At 41.1% G+C, this 18,699-nt stretch overlaps 2 protein-coding genes across 2 annotated transcripts; one reads left to right on the top strand and one right to left on the bottom strand.

Annotated features, from left to right (window-relative positions):
- Positions 1-1,433: 1,433 nt before the first annotated feature.
- LOC110508799 (integral membrane protein 2C) lies at positions 1,434-8,893 on the bottom strand. The gene is made up of 6 exons (XM_021589626.2): positions 8,656-8,893; positions 5,538-5,675; positions 5,041-5,229; positions 4,549-4,659; positions 3,933-4,086; positions 1,434-3,041 (listed from the first exon to the last, which is right to left on the bottom strand). Exons 1-6 carry the CDS (start codon positions 8,746-8,748, stop codon positions 2,950-2,952), a joined length of 777 nt encoding a protein of 258 aa, XP_021445301.1. The 5' UTR covers positions 8,749-8,893; the 3' UTR covers positions 1,434-2,949.
- A 4,458-nt stretch (positions 8,894-13,351) lies between these two features.
- LOC110508800 (transcription cofactor HES-6) lies at positions 13,352-15,543 on the top strand. The gene is made up of 4 exons (XM_021589627.2): positions 13,352-13,665; positions 13,763-13,849; positions 13,965-14,046; positions 14,417-15,543. The coding sequence occupies exons 1-4, from the start codon at positions 13,588-13,590 to the stop codon at positions 14,878-14,880; spliced, it is 711 nt and encodes a 236-aa protein (XP_021445302.2). The 5' UTR covers positions 13,352-13,587; the 3' UTR covers positions 14,881-15,543.
- Positions 15,544-18,699: the final 3,156 nt, after the last annotated feature.

Here is an 18,699-nt window from a genome sequence, read left to right on the forward strand (position 1 = left end):
AACTGCGGTACGCCACTGACACTAGAGATGGTGCTAAAATCATCTTTGTTATTATGAGGCATCATGTGTAGATGGGTGAGGGCAAAAGTCAATTTAATAAATTTTTAATGAAAGCTTCTCCAGGATCAGTGGGTCCCCCACGGGACGGTTGAGCTAACGTAGGCTAATGCGATTAGCATAAGTAACAATAACATTTCCCAGGACATAGACATATCGGATATTGGCAGAAAGCTTAAATTCTTGTTAATCTAACTGCCCTGTCCAATTTACAGTAACTATTACAGTGAAATAATATCATGCTATTGTTTCAGGAGTGTGCACAGTTATGAACTTGAAAAGTTAATAACACAATTAGGCAGATTTGGGCAGACTTGATACAAAATGTTGAACAGAAATACAATGGTTCATTGGATCAGTCTAAAACTTTGCACATACACTGCTGCCATCTAGTGGCCAAAATATAAATTGCATCTGGCCTGGAATAATACATTATGGCCTTTCTCTTGCATTTCAAAGATGATGGTACAAAAACAATACAAAGAAACGGTTGGTTTTTCTTTTACCAGATCTAAAGTGCATTGTTCTCCTACATTAATTTCAAATTTCCACAAACTTCAAAGTGCTTCCTTTCAAATGCTATCAAGAATATGCATAGCCTTGCTTCACCGCCTGAGCTACAGGCAGTTGATTTGGGTATGTCATTTTAGGCGAAAATTGAAAAAAATTGTCCGATCTTTAAGAGTTTTTTAAGGCTGTAACACAACAAAATGGTAACTTTCTGAAGGCACTGTATTATTATATAATATACTTTAGATGGTCATGAACGTGTTAACATGGCGCATTCTAAGTTGTTCTTACACATGCTGTATTTGTGTATGCGTGTGATACGTCAAACGACAAATGTCAGGAAATTACTTTGGTAGGGTGTTGACATAAGAAGCACACGCATTTGTACTGTATCGCTTAGTCTCGCTTCCCTTGTGAAATTGACTTCTGTCATGTTTGGATGTTGTGGGGATTTTTTAAACATTTTTTACTTGTGTTGAGTGTGTGCAGTTTGTGTGGCAGGAGAGAGTGATGTCACTAATATCCCTGAAGTGTCCTAGATACACAATTCATGCACCAAATGTCTATTACAAGTTACATTGCAGTTTCGGTCTATATACATGTTTTAGAACGTTTTTTTTATAAAGCTCTTGAATGTCTTCCTCTGAAGGGAGATGTAGTTGAAATGTAGCAATGTCATTTTCGATGATTATTGGTCATTGGTTTGACTTCTGTGCTTGAGTTAATGGTGTTTTGCGGAAATTCTTATATTTTTATTTAAGAGAAATATGAAACATTGGTAGATTTTGGTACCCATGATATCCCTTGTATTCTAAGTTTATTTCTGTTTGTCTAAAACACACACGACAATGAAAAATCAAAGAAAGGATGTTTTACATGTTTATTTATTAGGTAGTAAGATAAGCTATTACAAGCTAAATGACTGTACAGCATGAAAGCCTATATCATACAGTAGGTCCCCTTTAAAACAGCAACAGAATTTCTCTATATCATACAGTAGATCGATTGTAAAAAAAGGTTGAGAGAGACAGGCATGCAATAGAGAGATAGTCTGGATAGTGGGGATGGAGACTGGCTACAAGGACTCAACTGCAGACAAGAGGCCAAGCCCACTACTAAGACAGGAGAAAGAGGGCAGCTGCATCTAATTCTCCACCCTTCTCCTGAAGTGTGCACTTGCACACTCCCTCTCAGAATCAGGACGTAGCCAGAAAGACACACCGAAAGAAAGAGTTCAACTCTAAAACCTATCCAAATGTACAGATGTAGGATTTTAATTTGAGCCAGTTTGCTACAGAAAGAAAATAATCCTGCAGCAAACAGGAAATGTAAATGTTTTGTAGGTGTTGTAACATTTTCTGTAAGGGAAAATCAAGTCTGACATTTCAAACTTCAGAAGCCTTTTTTAAACCTCAAATACACAAGTTTTACATTTCAGGAATGTTCTTCTTGATCAAATTAAGAGGCTACATCTGTAGGTAATCTATATATGCCTAAGTAACACACTCAGGACTCAACATAGCGTTAGTGACTATAAATTTGGTTCCGTTGGCCCGTCCAAAGCACTGCTACTTTATACAGTCTAAAGCCATGTGAGACCCAGAGAGTCAACCAGTGGAAGATACCACAAGAGGGACAAACCATAGAGAAATTATCATTCAATCACAAAAGAAGCTCAGATAAAAATCTATGCACATTTGAATATGAAATCCAAGAAAAATCCATATACAGTATATATTGCTTATAGGAACGATGCAGAATACATACACAAACAATTGATGATTTAAATTGCAGGCGAAAAAAAACATCTAAAATATATGAGGTATGTTTCGGTATTTCTGGACATCCAAAACAAGACATCATCATGGGTTCATTTGGTTGAACCAAGAGACAAATAGAAACATGTGTGTGTGCACAACACACGCAGCATCTCCTCACTGTCACACACACTGCACAGGGTTAGAAGTACTATACAGAAAGGACTAACTCAATCTGAATCGATTGAAGTAAAAACCTAAGACAACTCATCTGATTATGCTGGCGTCGACTTCAAATCGATACAAATAAAAAACATCAGTGCAACAACATGACATGAAATCCCAAACAAAAAAGCTACATATTCATCGCATTACCGACATTATCGAAATATACAGATCATTGGAATACAAAAAACAAACAAATAATAGAAACAACACCAGAGCAGTAAACAACAATTCAACTTGAGACAAAAAAGGAATAAAAAAACAACATTCAAATAAAAAACTATTGGACAAACACATGCTTTTTAAAGTGCAATATAAAGCCTAAGGGATGCGCGAGGTATGGTTTCAGAGTGGGCTTGGTGGTGTAGGGTGGCCATCTTGCCATCTTCTTTCTCAGTATTTAGACCCTGTCGCAGATCACTGTCTCAACGACAAAGGTGTTCTCAAAGTGACGGATGCTGTGGCAGTTCCTCGCCTCACGCTTGTTGATGCCTGGAGGAGGGAGAGAAGAATGGAAGAGGTAAGCTTACAAACAGTTTTATGTGTCATGTTCAATGATGTTATACTTATGATCCATAGGGTTTGGGATATCTATGGTGCTATTGCTTTGCTGGGTTACAGAGGTAACTCCCCATATGTCAACATAGTAGGTGCCTAATAACCATTATGGTATCATCCTCTGAAGACTAGATATTGAACAATATAAACAGTTGAGGGGGATCCCACTGCCTACCTCACTGTTACCATGACTACCAGTACCAGCCTCATCGTGGATCAATGTAGTTGCTCGTCAGCCCATATATGTGCTCAGAGGAAGCATGTTACATCAATGCTCTGGTTTTACAACTCGCCAATCACAGAGGCTCAAGGAGCACATCACTACTACGCATCACTTCCTCCCCCACGCACGCTGTCTGATCATTGGACCTGCGTGGTGTGTTGGAAAAATGACTCACATGCACACACACACGATGGTTCTGACATGGTGATCAAGAAGGATCTGAGTGTGGAGGTCACTTAGAACTCATACAGTGGGAGGCAAGCGCCTGGCAGAGCCCACACACTCTCACTCTCTCTCTCTGAGCCAGCACAGGAAGCACCGATATGGACCTGGCCATCTCCGTTTCCTCTGTGATGAGGGGTGTCACCAGACAGTCAGCCAGCCCATGGATTCAGACTGACTCAGTGACTACTGTGAAACACACGACCCTTTGTTCTCCTCTCCTCTGTGCAGGACAGGAAGAGCCTAACTGATGACCTAGTACTTACATGCATCTCATGTTGACAAGGACATCTGTGTGTGAAATGTGTGTGAAAGTGTATGTGGATGTGTGAGACAGAAGGAACAACGATGTGTTGTTGGTGTGTGTGTGTTGTACTTACGTCGACGTGCGTCGCGTCGGCGTTTGAGGCGGTAGGTGTCTTTGCCGTAGCAGAGCCGGTGGATGAAGGGCCCCAGCGGTCTCATGTTCCTCACCCTCCCCGTCACCACCATCTCCTCCTGGATAATGTAGGTCTGGGGCAGATAAGTCCCCTTCTATTGGAGAGGGAGAGAAACACAAACACATACATTAGTACAGGGATCATCAACTAGATTCAGCCACTAAACTGATTTTTATTGAGCGGATGGTCGGGGGGCCCGGAACATAATTACAAATCATATGTAGACTGTAAATTGACCACAAGAATCCCAAACAGATTTAATGTTTGACTAAAACAATCATTTCAAACCTTGCTTACATTTGTATACGATAATGTCATGTCTCTCTATTATACATGGGACTACTTAGGAACAGACTACTTAAATTAAAAACACTTGGAGCTGATTTCCTGTTTTTTTTTATTACTGTATACAAAGTTCGGCCCGCGGACCGCCAGTTGGAAACCCTCCCGTTAGTACAATGCCCTTCACAGGACAGGCTGTCCCTCTGATGGACAGCCACACACATAAACAGTTTTCCTCTGACAGACCTAACCCAGATACAACACAATAGCGTACCTTGACGTTGACCAGCAGCTCCCAGAGGTTCCTTGGTGGCATGACCAGGGTGGTGTTGAGCTCAATCACGTAACACTTGTCCAGGGCAATGTCATGGTACACAGTCAGACCCTGGAATTAGAAATGACAACAAAACATGAATCATGTTTTTTTTATTTAAAAAATAAATAAACTTTTGTTCATTTAGTAATTATTTTCTTAACTCTATTTTCTTAAAACTGCATTGTTGGTTAAGGGCTTGTAAGTATGCATTTCACAGTAAGGTCTACATGTGACAAATACAATTAGATTTTTATTTTCACTCCAGTATGCTAACTAACAGAAAATATCACATAAAACGTTCATTGCCTTATAGACCACTGACCCTAATAGACATGTCCTCCAGAATCCTATTCTCATATGTATACCAATGGGCGAGCATTTGGACACAAAATGGCCACCTTGTATCACACTACACAATGAGTGTGTGGGACAGGCATAGGGATGACTTACCCTCTGGAAGTCATGGATGATGTCTGCGGGGTCGCTCCCTCCGAAGTGGGGCACGGGCACGCTGATCTGCTCGTAGTTGTCATCCAGGTAGATGCCCACGTTCTCCTCCAGCTCCTGTCTGCCGTGCAGGGGGGCGTACACAGAGTCCTCATACAGAACCCTGCAGTGGAACAGGCTGTCCTCAGGAATCTAGAACACACAGAGGGAGGACAGAGCAGAACAGGGTTAGTATAGTCATGGGGATATCCATCTGTGGTATATCTATAGCATGCATCATTTCTTCAGTCAGAACCAATCTGTCTGTATGATTGAACATGTGAGGTATGATGTAATAGTAGCTACTACTGGCAGTTGTACAGTAGTATAGTGTAGTATAAAGTAGTATAGTTGTAAGGTAGTATGAAAAAATAGTATAATATCTGACTTGTGGTATAAAATAGGAGGTACTAGTGGTAGTTGAATAGTGGAGTGCAGAGTGGTGCAGTATAGTAGTATACCTGTTGTATGAAGTAGTACCGGTAGACGTATATGGAGGCCAGCACCAGTCCTGACATGAAGACCACCAGGCCAAAGGTGAGACAACACAGCCCGTTCAGATGAGACTGCTTTGGCCTCAGGGGAAGAACCAGCTCCTCCTGGAGAAAGAAACAATACACAGGTCAGACCTACAGGCCAATGTCAGATACAATTATTAAACTTAAGAGTTAATTAATCAAATGGCCAACCAGACTATTTACATTGCCCCCGCCCCCGTTTTTACCGCTACTTGTTGTTTATTATCTATGCTTAGTCACTTTACCGCTACCTAGATGTACAAATTACCTCAACTAACCTGTACCCCCGCACATTTACTCGGTACTGGTACCCTCTGTATATTACCTCTTTTTTGTTATGCAATTTTATTGTGTTACTTTTTATTTTATTTTTTACTTTAGTTTATTTAGTAAATATTTTCTTAACTCTATTTCTTGAACTGCATTGTTGGTTAAGGGCTTGTAAGTAAAGCATTTCACAATAAGGTCTACTACACCTGTTGTAGTCAGCGCCTGTGACAAATAAAATTTGATTCATCAGCAAGATGCTCCCACTATGTTTCCGTTTCACTCAATGTTGGTGGTAATAGATAAGCAGATAGTCACATTGATCAGAGCAGAAATAAATCTGTTTTATAATATAGGCTGAAGGCTAGAGATGCTGAAGATGCCTTGTCATCCCAACTGCCCACCCCCAGTCTCTCAGCCCTACCGTCAATCTGTTTGCTATTAGCGACACACTACTCGCCACCTAGAAACGGTACCCACACACAGTTGCTAGGGACTATGGAGGATCAAAAGGGATGAGGCAGATTGCGTTGTGCTTGCCGAGTGATGGCGAGGGAGGCTGTCACGGTTGTCTGGGAGTTCTATTCTTAGGACTCGACTTCCACATGCCCTACTTGTAGCTGTGACAGCGTTACATCACACACACCTCCAGTGGGAGGGAGTGATCACAGTGATTGCGTGGAAGTGGAATCTCAAGCCAGATTTGGTATTAATAATCCTTATACACACACACATACAGATTTGGTATCCACACGTCTCCTTTGCGAGCATCCCCTGTCTCCCACCTCCCTACATGACGTCAAAATCATAACCATGTCATTCATTTGAGGTACACGATCTCACACCTTCAGATTGGGACTTGCCAAACACAGATGTATACTGAACAAAAATATATAAATGCAACCATTTCAAAGATTTGACTGAGTTAAAGTTCATATAAATAAATCAGTCAATTTAAATAAATGCATTAGGGCCTAATCTATGGATTTCCCATGACTAGGCAGGGGTGCAGCCATGGGTGGGCCTGGGAGGAAACTTGGGATGGGGAGCCAGGGCCAGCCAATCAGAATGAGTTTTACATACAGAAATATTAGCCCCTTCCCCTGTTGTGTGACAGAACTGCACATTTTAAAGTGGCCTTTTATTGTCCCCAGTACAAAGTGCACCTGTGTAATGACCATGATGTTTAACCAGCTTCTTGATATGCCACACCTGTCAGGTGGATGGATTGTCTTGGCAAAGCAGAAATGCTCACTAACGGGGATATAAAAAAAAAACGTATGCACAACATTTTAGAGAAATAAACTTATTGTGCATATGGAAACTAAAAGGGATTTTTTTTCCAGCTCATGAAACCAACACCTTAAACGTTGCGTTTATATTTCTGTTCAGTGTAGTTCTACGTCAGATCTAGATTCGATCTTACTTGAGCTAACTAATCTGACTAGCAAAATACAGCCTAATTTCTAGAGCCTAGAAACTCACATCAATTTTGGGGTCATAATCAAGTCAATGTTGACCATTTCTGAATCTGATGGATGAGGGTAGAGTTATCTAGCTCCTACAGTTGCTTAGATTAACAGTTCAACTGCAAAGCTGTAAATGCATGGATTCTGTCACTTGCAGAAATACAATTTAATGTTCAGCATAAGTTTCAGATTTACTATGAATTGTATTAGCCTGCCTGACAATATCCCATCTAGGTGCACTCTAATGACAGACAGACCTATAACTGTGATGTCAGTGCTAACATATTGAGCAGCTTCATATAGACACAACAGTGTGGGAGGCTTTCTATGCAAATGCAGTATGGCCACCCTTTTAGCAGCTCCCTGACAGCTGTAACCAAATGTATATTTCTTATGAATCTCTCAACAAGTGTCACTTCCTTTCCTCATCTCCTTTATCCGATTTAAAAGAAGAGAACAGATGAAAGCCAACCAAAGTATGACTTTCTTCTAGCATATTGCACCTGGGAAGTATTTTTAGATCAGTGCAGACTGCATAGATGAGGGCAATGACACAAGGAAAGGAAATCCCACTACACTATTGAAATACATGCACCCTTATTTCTAAAAACAGCCCAACTGCGCAGGTGCCCCTTACGCGCTGCCTGCTGGATTTGCTTGGGAAAAACACCTCGGTGACGTAACCATAACGCAGCGATAACGTCCCCATTTATTTGCACAATTTACAGACTGTCGAGAAGATTCAACTTCCCAATATCAACCTAATAACGTGTTGTCTTGGAAGTTTTAGATAAACATTAATAATTGTAATTGCTCGAGTAGCATGGTCTAGGATAGCCAGCCTACGATTCGTGGTTACGTCTGCTGCACACCGAGTTATCTGCAGTGTCCCCAGCTAGCCTCACAAGGTGACGTAATGTCAACATCCTCCGGCTTCGCTGGCTAGCTTGTATCGTTTTTAAAAGGTTAGGCTACTTTGTATGCGTGTTTCCAGCGCTTTCACAGCAGCAGTGTATAATTTCTAGTAACAGTAGTAGTAACACATGATACTGTAACAGTAGCCTAAATGATATCGTGATAGTCTACTATGCAAATTAGTCTACAACTGATGTTATGGGCTCTTTTGGACTTTAATATATTTTGCAATTTACATCAACGCAATCATTAGGCTACATGAACAAATAGTGAACGATTGAACTATAACGCAAATAAGAAAACATAGCCCTGATATAATCTAATTATTGCATTGGTCAGCAAAACATCCCTATTTTTACCCCAACGCTGTCAATACATCATGGAACAAAGAAAAGAGACGCTGAACTCACGTGTTCATAGGGCATGAGAATCTCGGCTTTGTCTCCATCGAGCTCCTTCTCTGGTTTCTGCGCCGTGATCGGCTGGAAAGTTATCTTCACCATCTTTGTATGTTTTATCTTTTTCACTACACTGACTTCCTCATTCGACACTGGTAGATTATATAGTTGCACTGTTCTCTCGCCCCCGTCGTATCAGGCTCCTCTCTGACCTCAGATGAGCGTAGCTGTGACGAACAATTCTGTGTAGGACTCGGAAAAAAATCAGACCCCAATCTCTTTTCAAAGTAAGAGTCGACATCCATATGGCTTGATCAACATGTTGCTTTTATTAACCTGTTGTCGATGTTATTATGTTTTATAATAATTTGATTGATGTTTGTATCGATATTTCTGGACTAAAAACAATTTTGCACCTGAATTCACTGCATGAATTCGATTCAGAAATAGGGGTTTATTTGCGAGATTCGTTCAGGGACTTTTATTTTGAAGTTTTGCACCAGATATGGGTATAACTTCCTTATCTTATTTTTATCGTTTTTTCTCTGCTGATTTTCCTCAATAGGCTCTGATATTCCGGAAGTCTATAATGATACTCATATACAGGAGTGATACTCAAATTATCTCTTTATTGACGGGAAATTGGATATGTGAGAGTATGTGAATGTAACCACACATTTATAATCAGGGGTTCCCAACCAAGGGTACTAGGACCCTTGGGGGTACTCTGCCCATCCACAGGGGTACTTGAGAAGACTCTTGAGACCACAGGCTTACTGGTAAAATACACATGAGGGGGTACTTTAGGGGAACTCCGGGCAGAGCAAAATTCAGTTGGTATAGTAACTGATAAAGGTACACTGACCTAAGCTATATAAGGTGTGATGTCACACTGTGGAAAAAGTTGTGGTAACACTTTATTTGGTTTAAGGGCTGTTTTATTCTTATAAAGGCCATATCGTATGTGCATCTTCCTACTGAGCAGTAATGAACTATTCATATGAGATAATAACAACCTCTCTAGCAGTGTATGAGATGTCTGTATGTCTGTCAGATCTGTATAGAGGAATAGAGCACACATGGAGAGAAAACAATATTATCTAAAATTAATTGTACACTTCTCAATAAACAGAAGCATGGATGGAGCCCATGTGCCCAAGGATGGACAGGCCTACAGTAGACTACAATGTAGATAAGACATTCCTTTAGCCTATTCAAGACTGAAATAGGACTGGAATGAAATGTGGCACATTTTCCAATACAAACTTGGCCTAAATGACTACAGACCTGTAGCACTCACATCCTCTGTAGCCATGAAGTGCTTTGAAAGGTTGGTAATGGCTCACATCAACACCATTATCCCAGAAACCCTACACCCACTCCAATTTGCATACTGCCCCAACTGATCCACAGATGATGCAACCTCTATTGCACTCCACAATGCCCTTTCCCATCTGGACAAAAGGCCTTACTGAAGACAAACAATAATGTTAACTTTCACTGCTATGCGGATGACACACAGCTGTACATTTCAATGAAACATGGTGAAGCCCCAAAATTGCCCTCGCTAGAAGCCTGTGTTTTCAGACATAAGGAAGTGGATGGCTGCAAACCTTCTACTTTTAAACTCGGACAAAACAGATGCTTGTTCTAGGTCCCAAGAAACAAAGAGATCTTCTGTTGAATCTGACAATTAATCTTAATGGTTGTACAGTTGTCTCAAATAAAACTGTGAAGGACCTCGGTTACTCTGGACCCTGATCTCTCTTTTGAAGAACATACCAAGACTGTTTCAAGGACAGCTTTTTTCCATCTTCGTAACATTGCAAAAATCAGAAACTTTCTGTCCAAAAATGATGCAGAAAAATGAATCCATGCTTTTGTCACTTCTAGGTTAGACTACTGCAATGCTCTACTTTCCAGCTACCCGGATAAAGCACTAAATAAACTTCAGTTAGTGCTAAATACGGCTGATAGAATCCTGACTAGAACCCAAAAATGTGATCATATTACTACAGTGCTAGCCTCCCTACACTGGCTTCCAGTCAAGGCAAGGGATGATTCCAAGGTTTTACTGCTAACCTACAAATAATTAAAATCAAATCAAAATCAATTACATGGGCTTGCTCCTACCTATCTCTCTGATCTGGTCCTGCCGTACATACCTACACGTACGCTACGGTCACAAGACGCAGGCCTCCTAATTGTCCCTAGAATTTCTAAGCAAAGAGCTGGAGGCAGGGCTTTCTCCTATAGAGCTCAATTTTATGGAATGGTCTGCCTACCCATGCAAACTCGGTCTCAACCTTTAAGTCTTTACTGAAGACTCATCTCTTCAGTGGGTCATATGATTGAGTGTAGTCTGGCCCAGGAGTGTGAAGGTGAACGGAAAGGCTCTGGAGCAACGAACCGCCCTTGCTGTCTCTGCCTGGCCGGTTCCCCTCTTTCCACTGGGATTCTCTGCCTCTAACCCTATTACAGGGGCTGAGTCATTGGCTTACTGCTGCTCTTTCATGCCGTTCCTAGGAGGGGTACGTCACTTGAGTGGGTTGAGTCACTGATGTGATCTTCCTGTCTGGGTTGGCGCCCCCCCTTGGGTTGTGCCGTGGCGGAGATCTTTGTGGGCTATACTCGGCCTTGTCTCAGGATGGTAAGTTGGTGGTTGAAGGTATCCCTCTAGTGGTGTGGGGGCTGTGCTTTGGCAAAGTGGGTGGGGTTATATCCTTCCTGTTTGGCCCTGTCCGGGGGTATCATCGGATGGGGCCACAGTGTCTCCTGACCCCTCCTGTCTCAGCCTCCAGTATTTATGCTGCAGTAGTTTATGTGTCTGGGGCTAGGGTCAGTTTGTTATATCTGGAGTACTTCTCCTGTCTTATCCGGTGTCCTGTGTGAATTTAAGTATGCTCTCTCTAATTCTCTCTTTCTTTCTCTCTCTCGGAGGACCTGAGCTTTAGGACCATGCCCCAGGAATACCTGGCATGATGACTCCTTGCTGTCCCCAGTCCACCTGGCTGTGCTGCTGCTCCAGTTTCAACTGTTCTGCCTGCGGCTATGGAATCCTGACCTGTTCACCAGACGTGCTACCTGTCCCAGGCCTGCTGTTTTCAACCTTCTAGAGACAGCAGGAGTGGTAGAGATACTTTTAATGATCGGCTATGAAAAGCCAACTGACATTTACTCCTGAGATGCTGACTTGCTGCACCCTTGACAAATACTGTGATTATTATTATTTGACCATGCTGGTCATTTATGAACATTTGAACATCTTGGCCATGTTCTTTTATAATCTCCACAGCCAGAAGAGGACTGGCCACCCCTCATAGCCTGGTTCCTTCCTCGGTTTTGACCTTTCTTGGGAGTTTTTCCTAGCCAACGTGCTTCAACACCTGCATTGCTTGCTGTTTGGGGTTTTAGGCTGGGTTTCTGTACAGCACTTTGAGATATCAGCTGATGTACGAAGGGCTATATAAATACATTTGATTGATTTGATGGCAAGCAGTACCGGAGTGCCAAGTCTTGGACAAAAAGGCTTCTCAACAGTTTTTACCCCCAAGCCATAAGACTCCTGAACAGGTAATCAAATGGCTACCCGGACTATTTGCATTGTGTTTGCCCCCCCAACCCCTCTTTTTACGCTGCTCCTACTCTCTGTTTGTCATATATGCATAGTCTTGTACATACTACCTCAATTGGGCAGACCAACCAGTGCTCCCGCACATTGGCTGACCGGGCTATCTGCCTTGTGTCCCATCACCCACCACCCGCCAACCCCTCTTTTACGCTACTGCTACTCTCTGTTCATCATATATGCATAGTCACTTTAACCATATCTACATGTACATACTACCTCAATCAGCGTGACTAACCGGTGTCTGTATGTAGTCTCACTACTTTTATAGCCTCGCTACTGTATATAGCCTGTCTTTTTACTGTGGTTTTATTTCTTTACCTACCTATTGTTCACCTAATACCTTTTTTGCACTATTGATTATAGCCTGTAAGTAAGCGTTTCACTGTAAGTATTGTATTCGTTGTATTCGGCGCACGTGACAAATAAACTTTGATTTGATTTAATGTCCCATTCTGTTAATTGTGTTGGATTGGGTTGGAATTGGCCTCAACTTTGGACAGCATATGCAATGGCCCACAATTAAACTTGAAATACACGTAAAGGTGACTAATGACATACCATGAGAATTGTCTGTGACTGTTGCAAGAGGCTAATGGCATTTGGCAATTGGTTGTGACGAGGCTAAGTGCTTGTTTGAGTTGTAAGGTATGGTGAGTAGGCCTACGATATAAAACATTTATAGGGCACATTCAAAATGATCCTTTAGGTATTTTTTTGACTTAGCCTTTTATATTTGTTAATTCAATAAATATTGGTTTTATGTGTTAAGTAAAGTTATAGGCCTATAATGCTGTTTTTAAAGTTGACGATAAAATACTGTCTCTTTGCTATTTATTATCATCATTTCATTCCATCTCTTTCAAAACATATTGGTCTCAGGAGCACTACTAGAATGGTGGGTTATGAAATAATAAACTATTTCGGGCCGGGACACAAACCAAAGAATAGCCCTCTTACGGTCGAGCCAAGTCCTCTCTCTCTCTCTCTCTCTCTGCCGACAACTGCCATAGCGCTAAGAGGACAAAATGCTAGACCAGCGATTGGCTGATTCGCATTGCGCTCAACAATCTTCTGCTCGCGTAGTCAGCCCCTCTATTCATATGTAAATTGGGTGAGGCGTTATAAATACCTACTACTGGCACTATCGTTGCGCTTGAGGCTGCATAACAAATCAAGTGCCCGTCTGCACAAGTACAGTTTGGCTTTGTTTGCAACAGGGACCGGAGGCCATCTGTCCCATTCACGGTGTGTAACGGTCGTGTGGATTTATCAACCCTCCGTTTTTGGCAGTGTCTGGGTTAAACTTCTCCAACATGGCCCCCACTCCCAATAATAAAAACGGACTGAGAAGAGACGAGGGTGAATACTATGGCATTAAAGTGGACAGAAAGGTAGGCCAAAGTATCGCTGATTGTTGTGTATTGAGTGTTATTTAGTGTAACTTAATATAATTTATTCATGTGCGGTCAATGTTTTTTTTTTTTTCAGACCAGAAAACCGTTGGTTGAGAAAAAAAGACGGGCTCGCATCAATGAAAGTTTGCAAGAACTCCGAGTTCTGCTCGCAGACACAGATGTACGTTTTTGCACATTTTATGTCACGTTATCTGACACTCTCCTTCTCTTTGTGTAGCCTATTGTCGTTACATTGTAAACCAGTTATTTACATTTGATCAATCTGACATTCACAGTTACAATTAAAGATGGAGAACGCCGAAGTGCTGGAGATGACTGTGAAACGAGTGGAGAGTATCATTCAAAGCCGAGCACAAGGTAAAATAGGCCCATATGCTAGGTTTATGCACGCGATGGTATTATGCACGTGGACATTTCATACAACTAGTGGAAAGTAGTGTGTTGGCCTACATATGTAGGATCTTAATTTAAGACAGTTTGCTACAGCAGGAACATAATCCAGCGGCAACAGGAAATGTGAATTATGTGGATTATAATTAATGGACATTTTTGTAGAGGTTGATTCAAGTCTGAAATTTCAAAGCGTTAATAACAAACTTCAGAAGCCGTTTTAAACCTCAAATACACAGCATGTGTTACATTTCATGCATTGCAGTAATGTTCTCCTGCAACAGGGTGATAAAATTAAGATTGTTATAAATGTACCTTTCTGTCTGTGCTTTGTCAGAGGTGGACACTGTGAACCGGGAAGCACGCGAAAGGTTTGCTGCGGGCTACATCCAGTGCATGCATGAGGTGCACACCTTCGTGTCCAACTGCCCTGGAATTGACGTGACCATTGCGGCAGAGCTCTTGAACCACCTCCTCGAATGTATGCCCCTAAACGACGAGGACAAATTCCAGGTGATGATCCAAGATATCATGACAGACTGCTCCACTAACAGTAACAGCACTTGGCCCAGTTCTGAGGGCATATACGCAGCACTGGTCTCCCCTGGGGGAAAGAGCATCTCCAGCGGCAGCTCCTCAGCCCTCTCCCCGGCGCCCTCCACTACCTCCAGCGATGACCTGTGCTCGGATCTGGAGGAGACTGACTCTGAGCAGAACCACATCTCTGTGGAAGCTGAGAACCAGGATGTTCTGAACATGCCCACAGCGGCTTATTCCAAGTCCATGTGGAGACCCTGGTAGAGCCCCAAATGAGGCCTACAACTGTCCTGTACTAGAGGAATAGCCTGCAATAGTTCTTGTATATTGGGTTTTATTCTGTAATGCTGAAGATCAAATTCCTTGGAATGTTGTTAGGCTGTTGGATGAGAGATTTTGTAGGACTAGCATGTGAAGTGGGACACTATAACTTCACTTGGCAATGCAAAGTGTTGCAAATAGGCTAGAGGTGGCATCATTTTAAAAAGCTCTTTTTGTATTTGAACCATTCTAATAATGTGTTTGAACAACTAATAAGTATTCAAGCTATTTAATTAATTAATTGAATGTGATAGTTCAACTTTTAATAATTCCACATTGTTATAGATCTGAGATGTCTTTTTGCCAGATATAGGTGGTTTATTTACCTTCAGTGAAGGGAGGGTACAGTAGGCCTGAATGCAGATGTAAATATGTAATTGTTAATAGTATGGCTGTATAGAAAATAACCTGTCCCATTAAACCACACATAGTAATGTGTAAATTATTTTATATGTTTAGGTTGAGGAAAATAAATGTTGTAACATTAGTCTGTAACATTGTAATAACACCGTGTTTGTGCCTGATTATGTCATGTCCATATCTCATTTCAGACATAAATTGTCAAACACTGACTTAGTTAATTTTATTAAAAGCATTTTCTCTTCATATTGGACTCAGTTTATCCTATTTATTCTAAACAAAAATATAAACGCAACATGCAACAATTGCAGAGATTTGACTGAGTTACAGTTCAGTTACAGTTCATTTAATGAAATCAGTCAATCAGTGGTGCAGCCATGGGTGGGCCTTGGAGGGCATAGGCCCACCCACTGGGGAGCCCGGCCCAGCCAATCGGAATGAGTTTTTCCCCACAAAAGGGCTCCCTCAAAACTTGAGACATCTGTGGCATTGTGTTGGGTGACAAAACTTCATATTTTAAGGTGGCCTTTTATTGTCCCCAGCACAAGGTGCACTTGTGTAATGATCATGTTTTTAAAAATAGCTTCTTGATATATCACACCTGTCAGATGGATGGATTATCTTGGCAAAGGAGAAATGCTCACTAACAGGAATGTAAACACATTTCTGCACAACATTTTAGAGAAATAAAATATTGTTCTTATAGAAACTTTATGGGATTTTTTATTTCAGCTCATAAAATATGGGACCAACACTTGACATGTTGGGTTTATATTTTTGTTCAGTGTACTTAGCTGTGAAGAATTGAACACAAAGTAATGGACTATCGATCCATTCAAGGAAGTCTACTGCATAGCACACTTCTAAAACAGGGAGCAGAAATGGCAAAAATGATTGCCTGCTAAACTCAAACAGTCATTCCACAGTAATCACATTTCAGCTTTACACTGGTAGCATTGTTTTTAAGATCTGAATCATACATGAACATTTCTATGCCATTTGTGTGTGAAGGTAGGCTTGGAAGTTTTAATTTAGTCCTATTTTAGCACAGCTGGGCCAGTGGGCCATTATGAGGTGAGAATGTCTGCCTTGGGGCTTCTCTACAATGCAGTGAGATCTGACAGCTGGTTAATTTGATGGCTGGGCCTTCATTGATATTCTGACAGCTTTGATTCCTTGAAATATGCCAAGGAGATGTCAATATCATGAGATGTTAGTTCACCGCGAGGTTGTGTGGGGTAATATAAGAAACGTAAAGTGAGCCATCCCACTCCCTATTTATTTCTGGTTCATATCCAGACAATGAACTAAGCAGACCAGACACAGAGAGCCACCCTGAAGAAGACCAGAACTGTGACCTTTTTTTCCCAACGGTTAACGACCGAGACTCCAAGTAAGACATCTTTATTTATCCACCATCTTTGATAATATGATCTCAGATAATATGACCTCCCGTTCAGTCAAAATTAGAAAGCACTAGCACGTGTTGTAATCTTTGAAGAAGTATACTGTTTGAGCATGAAAGATCTCAACAGACCCCCAACAGCCCACCACAGATACCTACACTGAATATGAAAGCGCTTCTCCTCGGGTTCAGTGGATGACCTAGTGGCACCTTGGAAGTTTCTCTGATGTCCCTAAGTGTCACTTCTGACACCTCCATATACTAGCAACGTCTCAACTCCCACCAACATAAACATGTTAAGACCCTGTTATTCCTCTCTTAGTTTTCCAAACCACAGACGATAAACAATGTTTTTCTAAAGACTATTTCGTTATTCCAATGATAATTGTTCTTCTCATTTTATAATCGAATACATATTCATGCATGATGTGAAAAAAAGTCTAAAGATAAGTTATAATGCCATTTCATTAGCCTATACGCAACGTTCAGTAAATTATATGGCTCATTTGCAAGAGTACCCTAGCTAGCGTTTAAATAATACACATCAACAATCCAACACCTTCTCTATAACATATAGCCTAGCCAAGGTGACTATAATGAATTGGATGAATTGTATATTAATTCTCTACCTGAAATCCACATTATTAGGAGACATTCACAGACTGTTTGTTGTCAGTTTACGATGTAGCCGACTCCAGATTAGCGGAACCCCAGAGGTGACCATCACCGCAGGAGGGAAACTGTCCAGATTCACACCTGATCATCAAATTGGGAGAGGTGCGAACGGCGAGGCATGTGAATGACCGTGGCCGCTTTGATCCAAGCTACTAAAAGCCCTGCAAAAATCTTTCCAACTCTCCCACTGTCTGTCTGCCTTCCTGTCCAGTTTCCACTGATAACATCTAGCCATGGGCTTTTGGTCGCGAGCATTAGGATTTTATTTTTACCCTCTCCTCTTACATTTTTAGGCAAATCGGAATGAAATGTTCTATACTGCAGGAAAAGGTGGAATAACTAACATGCGGTGGTTAACAGCCCTATTTTGGCTGATAGGCCTATTTTGAAATGCCATTCAATTCGAACAGTTAGTGAAGTGAGCATATGGCCAATCATTTCACCAACCGTCCATTTTCTGTAAATGCTAAAGTCATTCAGGTCCTCCCAAATAAAGAACGTGCCATTAATGGTCCATTACACCATCTACCGAAATTAACCTAATTAATTAAGCTGTTGGCATCAGAAGGAGAACTTGCTGGGATAGCCTTCAATATTGATCGTATTTTCACTGAAAGTATTTCCACAATGGCCTTATCCTGAATACACACAAACACGAAAAAGGTATCCTAACATATGTCATGAAATAAATGTATGTTACCAACTTGATTTTATTACATTTATGTCAGATTATTGTGTTTTCATAAAGAGTAGGCTAGAAGCGTAAATATATTTAAATGTTCAAATGTTTGACTTTTATTTCGAAACATTAACACATTAACACAGCCAATGTGTTTACACTTTTTAAAGTGACTATCCAACAACACAAGAAATACAGACATACAGAGACATACAAGACCCACTGTAAAGAAATCATTAGGAAAAAATGCAGGTAGACAATGTGTGTTTCCAGTGCTTAAAATAAAAAAATATAAAAAAATTAGACAAAGGAGGAGTCCTGACAAATGCTTAGACCCAATAACTATCCCAGCCATATTACAATGCAGAAAGTGTTGCTACTACCGTGTGCTCTTAAACACTGTTTCAAGGCCAGCAAGCCTGATAGCTTATAACAGGATGCTTTGTGTTTGGGAAAGCTGATCCTAGAACAGTGTTATAGGACACTCTTTCCTGAAAGCTTGGTCAAAACATCAATAACAGGCTAGAAAGAAAATGGTGAACAAAAAGCACCTTCTCTATAAGCCTCCCCTACCAACTGTACTCTTTAGTCAGCCAATACACTGTACTATGAACCCTGTAAATTAAACCTTTCAAAAACAAAA

This window comes from Oncorhynchus mykiss, chromosome 28, assembly GCF_013265735.2.
Source record: "Oncorhynchus mykiss isolate Arlee chromosome 28, USDA_OmykA_1.1, whole genome shotgun sequence".
Taxonomy (NCBI): Eukaryota; Metazoa; Chordata; class Actinopteri; order Salmoniformes; family Salmonidae; genus Oncorhynchus; species Oncorhynchus mykiss.